The sequence below is a fragment of the Hemitrygon akajei genome, unplaced genomic scaffold (assembly GCF_048418815.1).
Source record: "Hemitrygon akajei unplaced genomic scaffold, sHemAka1.3 Scf000063, whole genome shotgun sequence".
Taxonomy (NCBI): Eukaryota; Metazoa; Chordata; class Chondrichthyes; order Myliobatiformes; family Dasyatidae; genus Hemitrygon; species Hemitrygon akajei.
Window position 1 is genome coordinate 3,379,246 of NW_027331949.1, and position 24,187 is coordinate 3,403,432.

The 24,187-nt window shown below is 40.8% G+C and overlaps 1 protein-coding gene across 1 annotated transcript in view; it reads right to left on the reverse strand.

Moving 5' to 3' along the window:
• Positions 1–3,070: 3,070 nt before the first annotated feature.
• LOC140721881 (uncharacterized) overlaps positions 3,071–24,187 on the reverse strand; it is a 45,544-nt gene continuing 24,427 nt past the window's right edge. Inside the window, 2 exon segments of the mRNA XM_073036706.1 lie at positions 3,071–3,664; positions 9,549–9,554. Coding sequence (XP_072892807.1) covers positions 3,071–3,664; positions 9,549–9,554 — 600 coding nt within the window.

Consider the following 24,187-nt stretch of genomic DNA (forward strand, 5'->3'; position numbering starts at 1 on the left):
GATTTCAAAGCTAACGAAACACATTGGCAGTTCCAGTGTAAATCTTATATGGTACTTTCCTGAATTCTGCTTACATTTGAGTATTCGATGACTCTGAGCAGGAGTAATGCAGGTTCTGCACACTTCCAACGCCACCTGTGTAGTTATGTGGAAATATCTAACACAAAATGCTTTGCATAGTAAGCAGTGCTTTCAGTTGAGTAGAGTGTAGACATGAATTTTTGGTGAACGTGCTATCCGCTAACTGTTGTAAACCTTTTCTTATCATATGATTTAGAGTTGTCTGCAAACAGTATTATGAGTGTGCTCATAATGTTAGAGAAGTTACATTGAGCACTATCTCCTACTATACACAATAGAACATGAGACTTTCCACTGTTATAGAAACATTCGTAGCTCCAATATAAATGCATGTGGTAGGTTCCTGAATTCTGCTTGCATTTAAGTATTTGATGTCTCTGAGCTGGTGTGATGCAGTTTCTGTACACTTCCAACGCCACCTGTGAGGTTATGTAGAAACCGTTGTTAACATTTTCTCTTTACTTATCATATGTTAGAGTTGTCGGCAAACAGTAGTATGAGTGTTCTCATAAAGTTAGAGAAGTTACACCTACTGTACACAATTCAACATGAGTTTCCAATGCTAAAGAAACAAATTGGAAGCTCCATTGTAAAAGCTAAGTGGTAGTTTCTTGAATTCAGCTTGCAGTAGAGGGTTGTCTTCATCCAGTGACAGTACAATTCCCAACTCACTTGGGTAGTTTTGTACACATACAGCACAAAACGCATAGAGTAGAAAGTAATGCATTCAGCTCATTATAGTGTAGATTTGAATTATTCTGATAAGTGCTTTGTGCTAACCTGATGCAAACCTTATAATTCTAGTTACCATGTGATTTGGAGTAGTCTGCAACCAATTTTATGTGCAGTCATAAAGTTAGAGAAGTTACGTTATTACCTTTTACACATAATAGAACATAAGTGATTCCAAAGCTAACGAAACACATTGGCAGTTCCAGTGTAAATCCTATATGGTACTTTCCTGAATTCTGTTTACATTTGAGTATTCGATGTCTCTGAGCAGGAGTGATGCAGTTTCTGTACACTTCCAACGCCACCTGTGTAGTTATGTAGAAATACCTTAACACAAAATGCTTTGCATAGTAAGCAGTGCTTTCAGTTGAGTAGAGTGCAGCCAATTTTATGATGTGCTCATGGAGGTTACATTAAGCAATATAGAACATTATAGAATGTTATTTTATATTATAGAATATAATTTGTACATTATATTATTATATATTATATACAATATATACATTATATATTACATTACATTATACATTATAGAACATTAGAGTGGCAGGGTCGATTTTAGCATTTAGGAGTATTTTGGATGGGTTCATGGATGCAAGAGGTATGTAGTGATAAGTCAGAGTGTTCTTTCACTCCAATGCCTTCACAAACTCTTTAATTACCCCTTTCTGAACACTGGACTGCTCACAGCTGGTCCAGGAGTCTTATTTACCTTCAGGCCTTTCAGCTTCGAAAGCACATTCATTGCTTAGTAATACCATCTATACTGACCTTTCCCAATAGTTTTGAATTATTGGCATGTTTTTTTGAGGGGCGGGGTGAAATGATGTCAGAGTAAGAAATGTAGGGGGACAGCAGAGGATAAAAGAGAGATGAAAGTGAAACATAAGACCAGAAGACGTAGGAGCCAATTTAGGTTATTTGGCTCATCTCGTCTGCTCCACCATTTCATCATGGCTAACCTAATTTGCCTCTCAGCCCCAATCACCTCCGTTCTCTCTATATCCTTATATGCCCTGACCAATGAAGAATCTATCTAACTCCATCGTTTTGAGAAACATGCAAGTATATTGGACACAAGAGATACTGCAGATGCTGGAAATCTGAAGGATTTCAAAGAATGGGCTGGAGGAGCTCAGCAAGTTGGGCTTGGTTGGGAAGAAATGTCAACTTGGGAAGAGAGGCCAAGACCACTCATCAGGGCACTTGATACCGAGGTATCTAGAATATCAACAAGCAAGAAATTATAACATAGTGTCAAATAGTTAAAACGTTTGGCAAAATTTACTGCAAGCCTTAAGAAAATATGCCAAGCAGAGCTCAATAGTATAACAAATACAATAACGGGAAGGAACACCTTTACTATACCCATATAAATGGCTTCATTAGGAACAATACTTAAGTTTTTCTGATCTGGAAAACTGTTTGGAACCCATAACCACAGGGAGAGTGAGAGATGAAAAACAGGGGAGGATTTAAAAGGACTGTCGTGGAACTGAATCACTGGCAAGTTCCAGGTGGCCTGAGTTGACTCTATTGTGCACTAGGTGTGTTATAAAATCACTAAGTACCAGAGACAGAGTTTAAAATAGAACTGATTTATTTGTCTCAGATCCAGAATATTAAATTCCAGTCCCATTAAAGGTGAATGTGCAGCAGAAGAAACTCCTCCCATGCCCAGCGACCAAAGCAGCAATAATTTCAGAGTTCAACGCTGACAGTCACCCTCAAAATTGCATTCAGCAATGGTGATGGACAAATATCCAGCATGCAGCTTATTGAAACTTTATCCCCAGTGTGAACCCGGTCGTGTGTCGTATGTGTAACATGCTGCAAGGTTTCACTGCTGATGTTTTCTCTGAAGCAGCAATGTTTAGGTTATGACTAGAAATAACAGAGTTTTGGGGTTATCCAGTAACAGAAATGTCCTTCCTTGTGAGTCTGGAAGAGAGGTTTTCGTGGTCTTTTGCTGGGGAGAGATGAGAAGACGCGAGTGGAGCGAGTGGCCCCTTTTTGTTTATTTTATTAACCATATAGTCAAAGTAAGAATTATGAATCTCAATAGTTTAAATCGCATTTTGTGTACTGTTTGTTATTTCATGTTACTGATTTGTAACAGGGGACACATCACGCAGCATCCACCCAAACGAGATTTCTTATGTTTGGCCGGGCTGGGGGGGCTATAACCCCCCACCCCCCCCCCCCCCCCCCCCCCATATTAAGCTGCCAGCCAAAGCGAGAGTTACATAAGGTTAGATTACTGAGTGAATCCCTTCCCACACTCCCCTGTGTGAACTCAATGATGCACATTTGGTTGATTTGTCTGAGAAAATCTCTTCCCAAAGTCCGAGCAGATGAACCGCCTCTCCCCAGTGTGAACTGACCGGTGTGCTTCTCGGTTAGTGAACTGTGTGAATCCCTTCCCACAGTCTGAGCAGGTGAACGGCCTCTCCCCAGTGTGAATTCGCTGATGTGCCTTAAGATTAGATGATAAAGTGAATCCTTTCCCGCAGTCTGAGCAGTTGAATGGCCTCTCCCCAGTGTGAACTGACTGGTGTGCTTGTAGGTGGGATAACTGAGTGAGTCCCTTCCCACAGTCTGAGCAGTTGAATGGCCTCTCCCCAGTGTGAACTCGCTGATGTACCTTAAGTTGAGATGATAAAGTGAATCTTTTCCCACAGTGAGAGCAGGCGAATGGCCTCTCACCAGTGTGAACTGACTGGTGTCTCAGTAGGTGAGATGACAATGTGAATCCCTTCCCACAGTCCAAGCAGGTGAACAGCCGCTCCCCGGTATGAACTCGCTGGTGAGCCATTAGTTCAGATGACCGAGTGAATCCTTTGTTCCACTTCTTAAATATCTGGACAGAGACAGCAAAATGGCATGTTCTGTTCGAGATTCCCGTAGATAATTTCCTTGTCGTTTTTAACCTGAAAAAAAAACATTTAAGCTGCATCAATGAGTGAAGGACAACATTTCAGATGAGATCACTTGAGTTGCCAAGGTGTGATCTGGCATCATACTGTTACAATAGACACTAGACAATAGGTGCAGAAGTAGACCATTCGGCCCTTCGAGCCTGCACACAATTTGGAGAGAAAAATCATCTTCTAACTGTGCACAGTGCTGGTATCTGGAATGACCATCAAACTCTCTGATGCTCTACCTGTCTCTATAAGAATGGGGCATTTCTGCCATCCCCAATCTATGACCTGACTCAGTTTGACTCTCTCCATTGGTATTCTTCCCTGATCCCACTGAGCTGCAAGGGTGCCTGGCCCGACAGTAACTGAAACACTCTCACGCAAATACTCTTTGTTGACATGCAGCTGGGATTTTCTTTTATCTACTGTCAATGTAAAGTGCCACAGTTCATTTTCCTGCCTAGATGAATGGTTGGCTTGCACAGCTGTTAAAAGGAATTAAATGAATAATCATATTATTTCTGGTTCTTGTCACAGAGTCACAGAATCACAGAAAAGTACCACACAGAAACAGGCCCTTTGGCCCATCTAGTTTGTGTTGAACTATTTAAACTGTCTACTCCCATACACCTACCATTCAGGTTCCTATACAAACCTCTTAAATGTTGAAATTGAGCTCGCATGCACCAGTTGAGTTGTCTGCTCAGTCCACACCCCGATGACCGTCTGTGGAAGAAGTTTCCCCTCATGTTCCTCTTAACATTTCCTTTCACTCTTAACCCATGGGGTCTGATTGTAGTCCCACTCAATCTCAGTGGAAAAAGCCAGCTTGCATTTACCCCATCTATAACCCTTGTAAGTGTGGTACACCTCCATCAATCTCCCATCAGTCTTCTACATTCCAAGGAACAAAGTTCAGACCAGCTCAATCTCTCCTTATAACCCAAGTCCTCCAGACCTGGAAACATTCTTGCGAATATTCTCTGAACTCTTTCAACCTCTTACATTTTCCTGTAGGTTGGAGACAAAAACTGCACTCAATAGTCCAAATTAGGCACCATCTCCTGTACTCAGTACTTTGGTTTATGAAAGCCAATATGCCAAAATCTTTCATTCTGTCCTTATCGAACTGTGACACCACTTTCAGTGAAATATGGACCTGTATTCCCAGATTTCTTTCCTATGCAACACTTCTCAGTGCCCTACCAGTATGACCCTGGTAGGTCATACCAAAGTGCAACACCTCACAATTTTCTACTTTCTATTTCTCAACCCATTTTTCCAGCGGGTCCAGATCGCACTGCAAGCCATGATAGCCTTCCTCGCTGACAACTACACCACCAATCTTGGTGTCACCCACAAATTTGCTAATCCAGTTAATGACACTATCATCCAGAATACTGATATAGATGACAGACAACAACAGATCCAGCACTGACCCTTATGGCACACCACTAGTCACAGGCCTCTGGCCAGAGAGGCAACCATCTGCTACCAAACTCCGGCTTCTCCCAAAGACAGTGTCTCATCCAATTTAATATCTTATCTTGAATGCTGAGTGACTGAACCTTCTTGACCCACCTCCCATATGAAACTTTGTCAAGCCATACTGCCTATACTTAATCAGACCACATCTATCCAAATACTTATATTTCCGGTTCCTGCAGATAAATTTCCAATAGCTTTGCCCCTACTGATATGAAGCTCACCAACATACAATTTCTTAGTTTATTTTTAGAGCCTTTCTTGAACAGCGGAAAAACATTGGCTGTCCTCCAATCCTCCAGTAGCTCACCTGTCACTAAGGATGATTTAAATATCTGTGCTTGGGCCCCGAAAATTTCTGCACTTGTCTTCCACAGGGTCCCAGGGAACAACTTGTCAGGCCCTGGGGATTTATCCATGGTAGTTTGCTTTAAGTCAGCAAACACCTCCAACTCTGTAATCTGTACAGGGACCATAAAGTTGATGCAGCTTTGTCTCACTTCTATAGACTCTGTGTCCATCTCCTGAGTAAATATGGATGCAATAAAATCTCCCACATCTATTTTGTCTCCTCATATGGATTACCATTCTGATCTTGCAGAGGATTAATACAAACGTATTTTCCCTTGCAATCTTTTCACACTTAACATATCTGCAGAATCCCTGAGGATTCTCCTTCACCTTGTCTGCTGGGGCAACCTCATGCCTTCTTTTGTTTCTTTCATAAGTGTTCACTTGAATTTCCCGTACTTCGTAAGTACCACATTTGTTCCTATTTGCCTGTACCTGGTATGCATCTCCTTTTTAATGATCTGGGAGATGAAAGCCAAATGGATGATAGAGTTGCACGGTGGGAGGTGGCTGTATGGGGGGGGGGGGGGTTAAACTAAAGTTGCAGGGGGAATGGGAGCCTGAATAACAGAACAGATAGTGGAGGGGTTGTGCAGACAGATGTTGTTCAGGCCTTAGACAAAGTTAGGAATGAAAAAGTTGAGCATGGTGCAGTGAACATGCTGAGATCTGCATATTTCAATACGAGGAGCAGCGTGGGAAAGGCGGATGTGTTCAGGGCATGGAATAACACCTGGAATTAGAATACTAGGATCTGGCAACTGTGGATTGGGACAGGCTGCTTTATGGCAAAGATGTGCTTGGTAAGTGGAAGGCCTTCAAAGCTAAATTTTGAAAGTACAAAGCAGGTATGTGCTTGTCAGAATAAAAGCTAAAGATAGAAACTCAGAATCTAAATCAGGTTTATTATCACCGGTATGTGTTATGAAATGTGTTAACTTAGCAGCAACAGTTCAATGCAGTACATAACCTAGCATAGATAATAATAATAAAATAAATACATTAAAACAGTATAAACAAACAATTAAATAAATTACGTGTAATGAATAGATTATTAAGAATGTGCAAAAACAGTATCACTGTATGTTAAAAAGTGAGATAGTCCAAAGCTTCAAATTCCATTTAGGAATCGGATGGCAGAAGAGGAAGAAGCTGTTCCTGAATCGCTGAGTGTGTGCCTTCAGGCTACTGTATCTCCTACCTGATATAGCAGTGAAAAATGGGCATGCTCTGGGTGCTGGATGTCTTTAATAATGGATGCTGCCTTTCTGAGACACCACTTCCTAAAGATGTCCTGGGTAATTTGTAAGCTAGTACAAATGGAGCTGACAAGATTTACAACCTTCTGCTGCTTCTTTTGGCCCCTCCATACCAGACAGTGATGCAGCCTGTCAGAATGTCCTCCACGGTGCAACTATAGAAGTTTTTGAGCGTATTTGTTGACATGCCACACCGCTTCACAGTCCTAATAAAGTATAGCCGCTGTCTTGCCTTCTTTATGGCTGAATCAATGTGCTGGGACAAGGTCAGATACTCAGAGATCTTGACACCCAGGAACTTAAAGCCGCTCACTATCTCTACTTCTGATTGGTATGAGTTTCCTCATCTTACTCTTTCTGAAGTCCACAATCTGCTCGTTCGTTTTACTGACGTTGAGTGCCAGGTTGTTGCTGTGGCACCATTCCACTAGCTGGCATATCTCACTCCTGTACACCCCCTCGTACAATGGTAGATGATGTTTGAGCTACGCCTAGCCACACAGTCATGTGTATACAGAGAGTACAGTAGTGGGCTAAGCACACACCCCTGAGGTGCGTCAGTGTTGATCATCAGCAAAGAGTACATGTTAAACTGTAGGGAACCTTGGTTTTCAAGAGATATTGGGACTCTGGTGAAGCACAAAACGGAGTTGCAGGTAGGTTCTAATGGAGTATAAGAAATGCAAGAGAACAAATAAGACATAAATCAGGATGGCTAAAAGAAGGCATGAGGTAGCCCTCACAGAAAAGAGAAAGAATAATCCTAAATTATTCTACAGATAGATTAAGGGCTAAAGTACTGCAAGGGACAAAGCTGATCCTCTGGAAGACCTGCATGGCAATCCATGCGTGGAAACAAAACAAATAGGGAGATCCTAATATTTTTTCATCTCTAATTACTCAGGACATGGGACACAGAGTCTTTGGACGTGTGGAAAAGCAGCATTAATATCGTGGACTCTGTACAGACTAAAGTAGAGGAGGTGTTTCCTATCCTGGCAGATTAGGGTGGATATATCTCCAGGGCATGAGAAGGTGCTCCTTCAGACCCTATGGGAGGCGAGTGCAGATATTGTCGGGGCCCTAGCAGAGATTATTAAGTCATCCTTAGTGACGGCGGTGGAGGGGGGGGGGTGGGCTGACCAGATGATTGGAGAATAACTGAAGTTGTTTTGCTCCTCAACATAGAACAGAGGTATCTCCAGCAGATTACAGGCTCTTTGGCCCACAATCCTGTGTCGACCGTGTAACCTACTCTAGAAACTGCCTAGAATTTCCCTAGCGCATAGCCCTCTTTTTTTCTAAGCTCCATGTATCTATCTAAGAGGCTCTTAAAAGACCCTATGGTATCTGCCTCAACCACTGGCAGTGCATTCCACACAATCAACACTCTCTGTGTAAAAAACTTACCCCTGACATCCCCTCGTTACCTATTTTCAAGCACCTTAAAAGTACTGTATGCCCTTCGTGTTAGCCATTTCAGCCCTGAGAAAAACCTCTAGCTATCCACACGATCAATGCCACACATCATCTTATACAACTAAAAAAGGTTCTAAACATAAGGAAATTATACTTTGTTTTGAGAAATTGTTAGAAGTACAGAAGTTAGTTTGTTGTTCACACAGAGAGTGGTCAGTGCGTGGAATGGGCTGCCAGCGGCGGTGGTTGAGGCGGAAACGAAAGGGTCTTTTAAGAGACTCCTGGATTGATACATGGTGCTTAGAAATTTAGAGGGCTATGGGAAAGCCTAGGTAGTTCTAAGGCAAGGGTATGTTTTTCCTCAACTCCGTTCTAACTCTCCACACTCAAAATTCCACTTCTGAAGGACGCCCATTTACCAAGTACTCCTTTGCCAGAAAACAGCCTGTCCCAAACCACAGTTGTCAGATCCCTTCTGATACCATCAAAATTGACCTTTCTCCAATTTAGAAACTCAACCTGTCACCAGACCTCTCTTTTTCTATATTTACTTGGAATCTCATGGCATTATGATCACTAGATTCAAAGTGTTCCCATATACACTAATTTCTGTCAACAGCCCTGCATCATTTCCTAATAGCTTATTGCACACTTCTACATTGGGAATTCTACATACTGATTAAGGGCACATTTGCAAACTTTATTCCAGCTAGTCCTTTTACAGTGTGGGAGACACAGTCAATATCTAGAAAGTTAAAATCACTTACTGTATCAACATCTATTTATTGGCATAGTCTGCAATCTCTCTACAATTTTGTTCCTCTGAATCCTCAGACTGTTGGGTACAACCAATAGACAATAGGTGCAGGAGTAGGCCAATCATGGCTGATCATCCACAATCAGTACCCCGTTCCAGCCTTCTCCCCATATCCCTTGACTCTGCTATCTTTAAGAGCTCTATCTAACTCTTTCTTGAAAGCATCCAGAGAATTGGCCTCAACTGCCTTCTGAGGCAGAGCATTCCACAGATCCACAACTCTCTGGGTGAATAAGATTTTCCTCAACTTGATTCTAACTGGCCTACCCCTTACTCTTAAACTGTGGCCTTTGGCTCTGGACTCCCCCAACATCGGGAACATCTTTCCTGCCTCTAGAGTGTCCAATTCCTTAATAATCTTATATGTTTCAATCAGATCCCCTTTCATCCTTCTAAATTCCAGTGCATACAAACCCAGTTGCTCCAATTTTTCAACATATGACAATCCCGCCGTCCCGGGAATTAACCTTGTGAACCTACGCTGCACTCCCTCAAGAATATCCTTCCTCAAATTTGGAGACCAAAACTGCACACAATACTCCAGGTGTGGTCTCACCAGGGCCCTGTACAGCTGCAGAAGGACCTCTTTGCTCCTATACTCAACGCTCCTTGTTATCAAGGCCAACATGCCATTAACTTTCTTCACTGCCTGCCTGCTGTTGTCCTCATCAAGTTAGAGAAGTTACATTAAGTAATATTACCTGTTGTACATAATAGAACATCAGAGATTCCTAAGCTAAAGAAACATATCAGCAGTTCCAGTGTAAATGCTATGTGGTAGGTTCCTGAGTTCAGCTTGTACTAGAGTATTCCATGTCTCTGAGTAGTATTCATGCAGTTTCTATGCACATCCAACTCCACCTGAGTAGTAATGTAGATTACTTTCAGTGACTGATGAACAAGGACACCTAGATCTCATTGTACTTCCCCTTTTCCTAACTTGACACCTTTCGGATAGTAATCTGCCTTCCTGTTCATGCCACCAAAGTGGATAACCTCACATTTATCCACATTAAATTGCATCTACCATGCATCTGTCTAATCACCCAACCTGTCCAAGTCACCCTACATTCTCATGACATCCTCCTCACATTTCACACTGCCACCCAGCCTTGTGTCATCTGCAAATTTGCTAATGTTACTTTTAATCCTTTCATCTAAATCATTAATAGCAGTTTAAACAAAATTCAAATCTACACTCGATTCAACTGAAAGCATTACTTTCTATTCATGTTGTGTTAAGTATGTCTACATAACTACTCAGGTGGAGTTGGATGTGTATAGAAACTGCATGAATACTAGTCAAAACCATAGAATTCTCTAATACGAGCTGCATTCCGGAAACTGCTGCATAGCATTTACAATGGAAGTGCCAGTATCTTTCTTTAGCTTTGGAAAAGCTTTTGTTCGATTTTGTAGAAAAGGTGATATTACTTAAAGTAACTCCTCTAGCTTTAGTAGCACAGTGATAAACTCGATTGCAGACAAATCTAAATCATATAAGTAAAATTAAAAGTTTTACAACAAGTTAGCACATAGCCGTTTCACCAAAATTCAAATCTAAACTCGATTCAACTGAAAGCATTACTTTCTATGCAAAGCGTTTTGTGTAACGTATGTCTACATAACTACTCAGATGGAGTTGGAAGTGTACAGAAACTGCATGAAGACTACTCAGAGCCATGGAATACTGCATTGCAAGCTGAATTCAGGAACCTACCACATAGCATTTACACTGGAGATACCAATATATCTCTTTAGCTTTGGAAACTCATGGTTAATTAATGACAATAGGTGATACTGCTCAATGCAACTTCTTTACCTTTATGAACACACTGATACCATTGGTTGCAGACAACTCTAAATCATATGATAAGTAAAATTAAAAGTTTTACAACAAGTTAGCACATAGCCTTTTCACCAAAATTCAAATCTACACTCTATTCAACTGAAAGCATTACTTTCTATGCAAAGCGTTTTGTGTTAAGTATGTCTACATTACTACTCAAGTGGAGTTGGATGTGCATAGAAACTGCAGGAATACTACCCAGAGCCATGGAATTCTCTAGTACAAGCTGAATTCGGGAACCTACCACATAGCATTGATACTGGAACTGCTGATATGTTTCTTTAGTTTAGGAATCTCTGATGTTCCATTATGTACAACAGGTAATATTACTTAATGTAACTTCTCTAACTTGATGAGGACACTCATAAAATTGGTTGCATACAACTCCAAATCACATGGAATATAAAATTAAAAGATTTACACCGTTAGCATAAAGCAGTATTCAGCATAACTCAAATCTACACTCTAATGAGCTGAATGCATTACTTTCTACTCTATGCATTCTCTGTTGTATGTGTACATAACTACCCAGGTGGCGTTGGAAGTGTACAGAAACTGCATGAAGACTACTCAGAACCATGGAATACTCTAGTACAAGATGAATTCAGGAACCTACCACATAGCATTGACACTGGAACTGCTGATATGTTTCTTCAGCTTAGGAATCTCTGATGTTCTATTATGTATAACAGGTAATATTACTTAATGTAACTTCTCTAACCTGATGAGGACACACATAAAATTGGTTGCAGACAACTCTAAATCATTTGATAAGTAAAATGAAAAGGTTTACAAAAAGTTAGCAATAGCAGTTTCACCAAAATTCAAATCTACACTCGATTCAACTGAAAGCATTACTTTCTATGCAAAGCGTTTTGTGTAACGTATGTCTACATAACTACTTAGGTGGAGTTGGAAGTGTACAGAAACTGCATGAAGACTACTCAGAGCCATGGAATACTGCATTGCAAGCTGAATTCAGGAACCTACCACATAGCATTTACACTGGAGATACCAATATATCTCTTTAGCTTTGGAAACTCTAATGTCCTATTATCTACAATAGGTGATACGGCTCAATGTAACTACACAAACTTTATGAGCACACTCATATAATTGGTTGCAGACAATTCTAAATCGTATGATATGTAAAATTAAATGGTTTACAAAAAGTTAGCACATAGCAGGTTTCAGCAAAATTGAAATCTACACTCTGTTCAGCTGATGCATTGCTTACTATTCAAAGCATGTTGTGTGAAGTATTTCTACAGAACTACTCAGGTGAAGTTGGAACTGTATGGAAACTGCATGAATACTACTCACAGCCATGGAATACTCTAATTCAGGAACCTACCACATAGCATTTACACTGGAGCTACCAATATGTTTCTTCAGCATTGGAAACTCATGGTTAATTAATGACAATAGGTGATACTGCTCAATGCAACTTCTCTAACTTTATGAACACACTGATACCATTGGTTGCAGACAACTCTAAATCATATGATAAGTAAAATTAAAAGTTTTACAACAAGTTAGCACATAGCCGGTTCACCAAAATTCAAATCTACACTCTATACAACTGAAAGCATTACTTTCTATGCAAAGCGTTTTGTGTTAAGTATGTCTACATTACTACTCAAGTGGAGTTGGATGTGCATAGAAACTGCATGAATACTACTCAGAGCCATGGAATTCTCTAGTACAAGCTGAATTCAGGAACCTACCACATAGCATTGATACTGGAACTGCTGATATGTTTCTTTAGCTTAGGAATCTCTGATGTTCTATTATGTACAACAGGTAATATTACTTAATGTAACTTCTCTAACTTGATGAGGACACTCATAAATTTGGTTGCAGACAACTCCAAATCACATGGAATATAAAATTAAAAGGTTTACACCGTTAACATAAAGCAGTTTTCACCATAATTCAAATCTGCAGTCTAATGAGCTGATTACATTAGTTTCAACTCTATGCATTCTGTCTTGAATGTGTACATTACTAGCCAGGTGGCGTTGGAAGTGTACAGAAACTGCATGAAGACTACTCAGAGCAATGGAATACTGCATTGCAAGCTGAATTTAGGAACCGAGAGCATAGCATTTACTCTGGAGCTACCAATATATCTCTTTAGCTTTGGAAACTCTAATGTCCTATTATGTACAATAGGCGATACAGCTCAATGTAACTTCACAAACTTTATGAGCACACTCGTATAATTGGTTGCAGACAATTCAAAATCATATAATAAGTAAAATGAAAAGGTTTACAAAAAGTTAGCACATAGGTTTCAGCAAAATTGAAATCTACACTCTGTGGAGCTGATGCATTACTTACTATTCAAAGCATGTTGTGTTAAGTATTTCTACAGAACTACTCAGGTGAAGTTGCAACTGTATAGAAGCTGCATGAATACTACTCACAGCCATGGAATACTCTCATGCAAGCTGAATGCAGGAACCTACCAAAAAACATTTACGCTGGAGCTACCAATATGTTTCTTCAGCATTGGAAACTCATGTTTAATTAATGACAATAGGTGATACTGTTCAATGTAACTTCTCTAACTTTATGAGAACACTCATACAATTGGTTGCAGACAACTCTAAATCATATGATAAGTTAAATTAAAAGTTTTACAAGTTAGCACATAGCCGTTTCACCAAAATTCAAATCTAAACTCGATTCAACTGAAAGCATTACTTTCTATGCAAAGCGTTTTGTGTAACGTATGTCTACATTACTCAGGTGGAGTTGGAAGTGTACAGAAACTGCATGAAGACTACTCAGAGCCATGGAATACTGCATTGCAAGCTGAATTCAGGAACCTACCACATAGCATTTACACTGGAGATACCAATATATCTCTTTAGCTTTGGAAACTAATGTCCTATTATCTATAATAGGTGATATGGCTCAATGTAACTACACAACCTTTATGAGCATACTCATATAATTGGTTGCAGACAATTCTAAATCGTATGATAAGTAAAATTAAATGGTTTACAAAAGTTAGCACATAGCAGGTTTCAGCAAAATTGAAATCTACACTCTGTGCAGCTGATGCATTGCTTACTGTTCAAAGCCTGTTTTGTTAAGTATTTCTACAGAACTACTCAGGTGAAGTTGGAACTGTATGGAAACTGCATGAATACTACTCACAGCCATGGAATACTCTAATTCAGGAACCTACCACTTAGCATTTACACTGGAGCTACCAATATGTTTCTTCAGCATTGGAAACTCATGGTTAATTAATGACAATAGGTGATACTGCTCAATGCAACTTCTTTACCTTTATGAACACACTGATACCATTGGTTGCAGACAACTCTAAATCATATGATAAGTAAAATTAAAAGTTTTACAACAAGTTAGCACATAGCCTTTTCACCAAAATTCAAATCTACACTCTATTCAACTGAAAGCATTACTTTCTATGCAAAGCGTTTTGTGTTAAGTATGTCTACATTACTACTCAAGTGGAGTTGGATGTGCATAGAAACTGCAGGAATACTACCCAGAGCCATGGAATTCTCTAGTACAAGCTGAATTCGGGAACCTACCACATAGCATTGATACTGGAACTGCTGATATGTTTCTTTAGTTTAGGAATCTCTGATGTTCCATTATGTACAACAGGTAATATTACTTAATGTAACTTCTCTAACTTGATGAGGACACTCATAAAATTGGTTGCATACAACTCCAAATCACATGGAATATAAAATTAAAAGATTTACACCGTTAGCATAAAGCAGTATTCAGCATAACTCAAATCTACACTCTAATGAGCTGAATGCATTACTTTCTACTCTATGCATTCTCTGTTGTATGTGTACATAACTACCCAGGTGGCGTTGGAAGTGTACAGAAACTGCATGAAGACTACTCAGAACCATGGAATACTCTAGTACAAGATGAATTCAGGAACCTACCACATAGCATTGACACTGGAACTGCTGATATGTTTCTTCAGCTTAGGAATCTCTGATGTTCTATTATGTATAACAGGTAATATTACTTAATGTAACTTCTCTAACCTGATGAGGACACACATAAAATTGGTTGCAGACAACTCTAAATCATTTGATAAGTAAAATGAAAAGGTTTACAAAAAGTTAGCAATAGCAGTTTTCAGCAAAATTGAAATCTACACTCTGTGCAGCTGATGCATTACTTACTATTCAAAGCATGTTGTGTTAAGTATTTCTACAGACCTACTCAGGTGAAGTTGGAACTGTATAGAAACTGCATGAATACTACTCTCAGCCATGGAATACTCTCATGCAAGCTGAATGCAGGAACCTACCAAAAAGCATTTACGCTGGAGCTACCAATATATCTCTTTAACTTTGGAAACTCTAATGTCCTTTTATGTACAATAGGTGATACAGCTCAATGTAACTTCTCTAACTTTATGAGCACACTCATATAATTGGTTGCAGACAACTCTAAATCATATGATAAGTAAAATGAAAAGGTTTACAAAAAGTTCGCACATAGCAGGTTTCAGCAAAATTGAAATCTACACTGTGCATCTGATGCATTACTTACTATTCAAAGCATGTTGTGTTAAGTATTTCTACAGAACCACTCAGGTGGAGTTGGATGTGCATAAAAACTGCATGAATACTACTCACAGCCATGGAATTCTCTAGTACAAGCTGAATTCAGGAACCTACCACATAGCATTGATACTGGAACTGCTGATATGTTTCTTTAGTTTAGGGATCTCTGATGTTCCATTATGTACAACAGGTAATATTACTTAATGTAACTTCTCTAACTTGATGAGGACACTCATAAAATTGGTTGCAGACAAATCTAAATTACATGGAAACTAAACTTAAAAGGTTTACACCAAGTTAGCATAAAGCAGTTTTCACCATAATTCAAATCTGCAGTCTAATGAGATGATTGCATTAGTTTCTACTCTATGCATTCTGTCTTGTATGTGTACATAACTACCCAGGTGGCGTTGGAAGTGTACAGAAACTGCATGAAGACTACTCAGAGCCATGGAATACTGTATTGCAAGCTGAATTTAGGAACCGAGAGCATAGCATTTACACTGGAGCTACCAATATATCTCTTTAGCTTTGGAAACTCTAATGTCCTATTATGTACAATACGTGATACAGCTCAATGTAACTTCACAAACTTTATGAGCACACTCATATAATTGGTTGCAGACAACTCTAAATCATATGATAAGTAAAATGAAAAGGTTTACAGAAAGTTCGCACATAGCAGGTTTCAGCAAAATTGAAATCTACACTCTGTGCAGCTGATGCATTACTTACTATTTAAAGCATGTTGTGTTAAGTATTTCTACATTACTACTCAGGTGGAGTTGGATGTTCATAGAAACTGCATGAATACTACTCAGAGCCATGGAATACTCTAGTACAAGCTGAATTCATGAACCTACCGCATAGTATTGACACTGGAACTGCTGATATGTTCCTTTAGCTTAGGAATCTCTGATGTTCTATTATGTACAACAGGTAATATTACTTAATGTAACTTCTCTAACCTGATGCGGACACACATAAAATTGGTTGCAGACAACTCTAAATCATTTGATAAGTAAAATGAAAATGTTTACAAAAAGTTCGCACATAGCAGGTTTCAGCAATATTGAAATCTACACTGTGCAGCTGATGCATTACTTACTATTCAAAGCATGTTGTGTTAAGTATTTCTACAGACCTACTCAGGTGAAGTTGGAACTGTATAGAAACTGCATGAATACTACTCTCAGCCATGGAATACTCTCATGCAAGCTGAATGCAGGAACCTACCAAAAAGCATTTACGCTGGAGCTACCAATATATCTCTTTAACTTTGGAAACTCTAATGTCCTTTTATGTACAATAGGTGATACAGCTCAATGTAACTTCTCTAACTTTATGAGCACACTCATATAATTGGTTGCAGACAACTCTAAATCATATGATAAGTAAAATGAAAAGGTTTACAAAAAGTTCGCACATAGCAGGTTTCAGCAAAATTGAAATCTACACTGTGCATCTGATGCATTACTTACTATTCAAAGCATGTTGTGTGAAGTATTTCTACAGAACTACTCAGGTGAAGTTGGAACTGTATGGAAACTGCATGAATACTACTCACAGCCATGGAATTCTCTAGTACAAGCTGAATTCAGGAACCTACCACATAGCATTGATACTGGAACTGCTGATATGTTTCTTTAGTTTAGGAATCTCTGATGTTCCATTATGTACAACAGGTAATATTACTTAATGTAACTTCTCTAACTTGATGAGGACACTCATAAAATTGTTTGCAGACAAATCTAAATTACATGGAAACTAAACTTAAAAGGTTTACACCAAGTTAGCATAAAGCAGTTTTCACCATAATTCAAATCTGCAGTCTAATGAGATGATTGCATTAGTTTCTACTCTATGCATTCTGTCTTGTATGTGTACATAACTACCCAGGTGGCGTTGGAAGTGTACAGAAACTGCATGAAGACTACTCAGAGCCATGGAATACTGTATTGCAAGCTGAATTTAGGAACCGAGAGCATAGCATTTACACTGGAGCTACCAATATATCTCTTTAGCTTTGGAAACTCTAATGTCCTATTATGTACAATACGTGATACAGCTCAATGTAACTTCACAAACTTTATGAGCACACTCATATAATTGGTTGCAGACAACTCTAAATCATATGATAAGTAAAATGAAAAGGTTTACAGAAAGTTCGCACATAGCAGGTTTCAGCAAAATTGAAATCTACACTCTGTGCAGCTGATGCATTACTTACTATTCAAAGCATGTTGTGTTAAGTATTTCTACATTACTACTCAGGTGGAGTTGGATGTGCATAGAAACTGCATGAATACTACTCAGAGCCATGGAATACTCTAGTACAAGCTGAATTCATGAACCTACCGCAAAGTATTGACACTGGAACTGCTGATATGTTCCTTTAGCTTAGGAATCTCTGATGTTCTATTATGTACAACAGGTAATATTACTTAATGTAACTTCTCTAACCTGATGCGGACACACATAAAATTGGTTGCAGACAACTCTAAATCATTTGATAAGTAAAATGAAAATGTTTACAAAAAGTTCGCACATAGCAGGTTTCAGCAATATTGAAATCTACACTCTGTGCAGCTGATGCATTACTTACTATTCAAAGCATGTTGTGTTAAGTATTTCTACAGACCTACTCAGGTGAAGTTGGAACTGTATAGAAACTGCATGAATACTACTCTCAGCCATGGAATACTCTCATGCAAGCTGAATGCAGGAACCTACCAAAAAGCATTTACGCTGGAGCTACCAATATATCTCTTTAGCTTTGGAAACTCTAATGTCCTTTTATGTACAATAGGTGATACAGCTCAATGTAACTTCTCTAACTTTATGAGCACACTCATATAATTGGTTGCAGACAACTCTAAATGATATGATAAGTAAAATGAAAAGGTTTACAAAAAGTTCGCACATAGCAGGTTTCAGCAAAATTGAAATCTACACTCTGTGCATCTGATGCATTACTTACTATTCAAAGCATGTTGTGTTAAGTATTTCTGCAGAACTACTCAGGTGGAGTTGGATGTGCATAGAAACTGCATGAATACTACTCAGAGCCATGGAATACTCTAGTACAAGCTGAATTCAGGAACCTACCGCATAGCATTGACACTGGAACTGCTGATATGTTCCTTTAGCTTAGGAATCTCTGATGTTCTATTATGTACAACAGGTAATATTACTTAATGTAACTTCTCTAACTTGATGAGAACACTCATAAAATTGGTTGCAGACAACTCCAAATCACATGGAATATAAAATTAAAAAATTTACACCGTTAGCATAAAGCAGTTTTCAGCATAATTCAAATCTACACTCTAAAGAGCTGAATGTATTACTTTCTACTCTATGCATTCTGTCTTGTATGCGTACATAACTACCCAGGTGGCGTTGGAAGTGTACAGAAACTGCATGAAGAGTACTCAGAACCATGGAATACTCTAGTACAAGCTGAATTCAGGAACCTACCACATAGCATTTACACTGGAACTGCTGATATGTTTCTTTAGCTTAGGAATCTCTGATGTTCTATTATGTACAACAGGTAATATTACTTAATGTCACTTCTCTACCTTGATGAGGGCACTCATAAAATTGGTTGCAGACAAATCTAAATTACATGGAAACTAAACTTAAAAAGTTTACACCAAGTTAGCATAAAGCAGTTTTCACCATAATTCAAATCTGCAGTTTGAATTCATTAGTTTCTGTATTGCAAGCTGAATTTAGGAACCGAGAGCATAGCATTTACACTGGAGCTACCAATATGTTTCTTTAGCTTCAGAATCTCTGATGTTCTATTATGTACAAAAAGTAATATTACTTAATGTAACTTTTGTATCCTTATGAGCGCACTCATAAAATTGTTTACCAACAACTCCAAATCACATGGAAACTAAAATTAAAAGGTTTACACCAAGTTAGTACAAAGCAGTTTTCAGCATAATTCAAATCTACACTCTAATGAACTGAATGGATTACTTTCTACTCTATGTGGTTTGTGTTGTATGTGTACATTACTATTCAGGTGGTGTTGGAAGTGTACAGAAACTGAATAAAGACTACTCACAGCCATGGAATACTCGAATGCAAGCAGAATTCAGGAAACTGCCACATAGCATTTACACTGGAGCTACCGATATATTTCTTTAGCTTTGGAAACTCTAATGTTCTGTTATGTACAACTGGTGCTACGGCTCAATGTAACTTTTCTAACTTTATGAGCACACTCATACAATTGGTTGCAGACAACTCTAAATCATATGATAAGTAAAATTAAAATGTTTACAACAAGTTAGCACATAGCCGTTTCACCAAAATTCAAATCTACACTCTATTCAACGGAAAGCATTACGTTCTATGCAAAGCGTTTTGTGTTAAGTATGTCTACATAACCACTCAGTTGGAAGCTTTGAAGCTGCAGAATAATGCCCAGCTCTCGCAGCGAAGCTGGCGGAGGCAAAGATATTTTAGTATCATACAACCGTTCCCACGCAGAGAATACAGTGAAAGGTGCCCACAGCAGGTTGAAATTGTCCGAGCCGATCAACAATAAAACGAGGGATTTCCTGCGTTTCTCCATCTCCGGTTCTCTGGCCCTCTGTCCGTTGCCCGGAGCCCTGAGTCTCCTGCGGGTTCTGCTGGCGACTAAGACATGTCTGACAGTGAAGCCATTCGATACCAGAACCAGGACAAATGGGAACACAGGGGTGAGGAAGTAATAAAATAGGTCAATTTGACTCAAGAAATTGAAATAATGATCTTCGTTTATACAAATGAATGGATTGACTGCCCAAGTGCATTCCTCTGAGAGCCGAAAATACTGGTAAATATTCTTTAAACAGCTGATCACAGTCACTGTCCCCAAAACCACAGCTGCAGTTTTCCCAATGCAATATTTTGTTAACATCATTGCTAACCTGTTTCATATATTTGCATTTTATAGTACTGTATTACTTAGTTTACTAATAAACACTATTAGTTATAGTAATACCAGACTCCACCGTGTTGTCCATTTCTGCTGGTTTGGTAACCCGGTCACGGGGTAGGTGACAGCTGTCAGTATCTAATGGTGTTCCGTACGGGTCAGTATTGAAACTGCATCTTTTAATGTTAAATCTGAATGATATGTATGACGGAAAAGATGCTGACGAACTTTGCAGCTGATACAAAGGTAGGTACAGGACAAAGCGAGAGTATGCAGAAGGACTTCGATAGGTTTGGAGAACAGGCAACGAAGGTACAGATGAAATGCGGTGTATGCAAGTGTACGGTCATGAACAATGCAGGAATTAAGGCATAGAGAAAAAAAATAAATGGGAGAAAATTCAAAAATCAGAGGTTCATAAGTACTTGGGAGTCTTTGAGCAGGAGACCCTAAAGGGTTTTTTGCAGATTGAGTTGATTAATGATGACAACTGTAATGTTAGCATGTAAGAGCAAGGATGTGATACTGTGGATTTATAACGTATTGGTCAGAGCGCTCTTGGTGTATTGTGAGCAGTCTCCGACCTCTTGTCTGAGAAAAGATGTGCTCGTATTGGAGCGGGTCCGGAGCAGGTTCACGAGAATGATTCCAGGGATGAAAGGGTTAAAGTTTCTTGGGACACCGAAGCAGAAACGGCATTCAATAGCTTAAAGAGACGCTTCACCACCGCCCGCATCCTGATCCATCCGGACCCGTCCCGACAATTCATCGTGGAGGTGGACGCTTCAGATTCCGGGGTAGGAGAGTCCTGTCCCAACGGTCGGGTACGGACGAAAAGGTTCACCCCTGTGCCTTCTTTTCCCGCCGATTTTCCCCCGTGGAACTGAATTATGACGTGGAAATCGAGAATTATTGGCGGTCATACTGGCGCTGGAAGAATGGAGGCACTGGCTGGAGGGGGCAGAGCACCCATTCGTTGTCTGGACAGATCACAAGAACCTGGGGTACATTCAAACCGCCAAGCGCCTGAACTCCCGCCAGGCCGGTTGGGCATTATTCTTTGGGCGATTCAAGTTTACCATCACTTACCGTTCAGGGTCCAAGAATGGAAAGCCGGACGCGCTCTCCCGCCAATATGACTCCAGGGAAGACACCTCCAGTCCAGAAACGATCATCCCCCCGTCCTGCGTGGTGGCCTCCCTCACCTGTGAGATCGAGTCCGTGGTAAAAGAAGCCCAACGAGATGACCCGGACTCAGGTAAGGGACCCAGCGACCGCCCTCTATGTGCCCGAATGCGTCCGATCTCAGGTCCTCCAGTGGGGGCATGCGTCTCGATTTGCATGCACACCCCGGAAGTAATCGAACCCTGGCATTCCTAAGAAAACATTTCTGGTGGCCCTCCATGGAGGCAGACACCCGCTCCTACGTCGCGGCATGCCCCACCTGTGCCCGGAGAAAGGCCTCGCATCGGCCGCCTGCGGGATTGCTTCGCCCCCTGCCTGTTCCTGGCCGCCAATTGTCGCACATCGCCCCGGACTTCGTTACGGGTCTGTCCAAATCCCGCGGGAATACGACCATCCTCACCGTGGTGGACAGATTTTCTAAGGCTGTGCATTTTGTAGGCCTACCTAAACTCCCCAAGAGACCGCTGACCTCCTTGTCCGCCATGTCTTCCGCCTCCACGGAATCCCCGCCGACATCGTCTCGGACCGAGGTCCTCAGTTCGTCTCCAAGGTGTGGAGAGCATTCTGCCGAGCCTTGGGTACATCAGTCAGCCTATCATCCGGCTTCCACCCCCAGATTAATGGACAGACGGAGCGGGCTAACCAAGACCTGGAAGCGACGTTGCGTTGTGTTACTGAAAACAACCCAGCCACCTGGAGCGACCAACTCCCGTGGGTCGAGTACGCCCACAACTCCCTCGTGAGTTCAGCCGTAGGAAAGTCCCCGTTCGAGTGCTCACTGGAGTACCAGCTCCATTGTTTCCCACGCAGGAAGCAGATATTGCTGTACCATCCGTCGGCGATCATATTGACCGGTGCCGCAGGATTTGGAAGGAGACACGGTAGCCCGTTCAACAGATCGCTACAAGGAAACAGCCGACCGAGACTGGACCCCGGCACCAGAGTACCAACCTGGGCAGTTGGTATGGCTATCCTCCAAAGACATTCCGCTCAAGAATGAGCTTAGAAAACTCGCTCCTCGCTTCCTAGGTCCGTTCAGAGTCGAACGGGTTATCAATCCTACGGCGGTCCGACTGAGGATACCAAGTTCCCTACGCATCCACACTACCTTCCATGTTTCCCAAGTTAAACCAGTCTTGGTCAGCCCCTTGTGTCCACCGCCCAATACTCCCCCACCAGCCCAAATCATTGATAACCATCCAGCCTTCACCATCAGACGACTATTGGACGTACGCCGAAGGGGCAAATGGTTCCAGTACTTGCTGGAGTGGGAAGGGTATGGGCTAAAAGAGCGTTCCTGGGTTCCCCGCTCCTTTATCCTGGACCCTTCCCTCATCCAGGATTTTTATCTGGACCATCCCGACAAGCCGGGAAAGTCGCCGGGAGGCTCCCTTTGAGGAGGGGGTACTGTCATGGTCCTGGATGGCATTTCCCACCTTTTCCCTTTCCTCCCTAATTGGTCCTTAATCCCCACACTTGATTCCCAATCTTTCCCAATTCCCCTCAATTACCAGCACCTGGTTTCCATTAGCCATCGGAGGCTAAGACCCCGCCAGCTCCGGTCAGCCCTTGCCAGATTGTTGGTTGACTCTCAGAAAGAGAGGAACCTTGCTCCAAGTCTTCAACCCCGTATCCCTTCGTGAATCAAGCCTCCCTAGTCCTGACTCAGCCTGGTCTCTATTCTGCGCTCGCTACGGAGATTTTGCCTCCTGATCCTGCCTCCGTGTCAGAGTCCTGCAGCTGGGTTCTTTCTTCCTGCCACGTCCCTGTAACATAAGCTACTCTCACAGTTACATTGACGATCCCTCCTGCCACACGGACACTCACAGAAGTGCTATTCCATTATTTCCTTGGATGAGAATTTCCTCAGGACATTTTACAGTAAGCGGGGATTCCCTTCCACCACGATCTCCATTCTCTGTTGCATTTCCTACGGGTAACATCACTCCATCCCACCCAAAATAATGAAAGAGGCAGGGTATCCTTGTCCTCAGGTAACACGCCAGGAGCCTCCGCATGTATTTTTCCATATCTTCCACCATTTACATAGCGACACTACCAAAAGACACGACTTTCCCTCCCCCATCTTATCTGTCCGGAGATATCTCTTGCGTGACCACATTGTTTACTCGTCCTTGCGCACAATTATCCCTCATTCCAGTAACCATACTCTAGACATTATTTCCAAACAGGCACTGATTATCCGGGCACAACGGACATCTCTTTGGTATTACACCTCCTTTACAGTGTTCACTCACTTCCTAGAAATAAAATGCTGATAATTCACCAGCTACAATTGACGAATCCAAATATCATCGATTATGTCATTTACAATCCTTGTCGGACCAAGAATTTGCTGATGCCGCGGACAGAATTTTCCTGATAGTTGTTATGAGCTTAATATTACTAAGTTCGGAGGAGAGACATTTATGGACATGGTCCGCAACGAGAGTACACACTGTAGAGGAAGATAGAGGTATTCAACATTAACTTTTTAAAATAAATTCATGATATTATTGCGAATGACCTTGACAGCTGACAGAAAAGCACACTGTATTATTTTTCATCT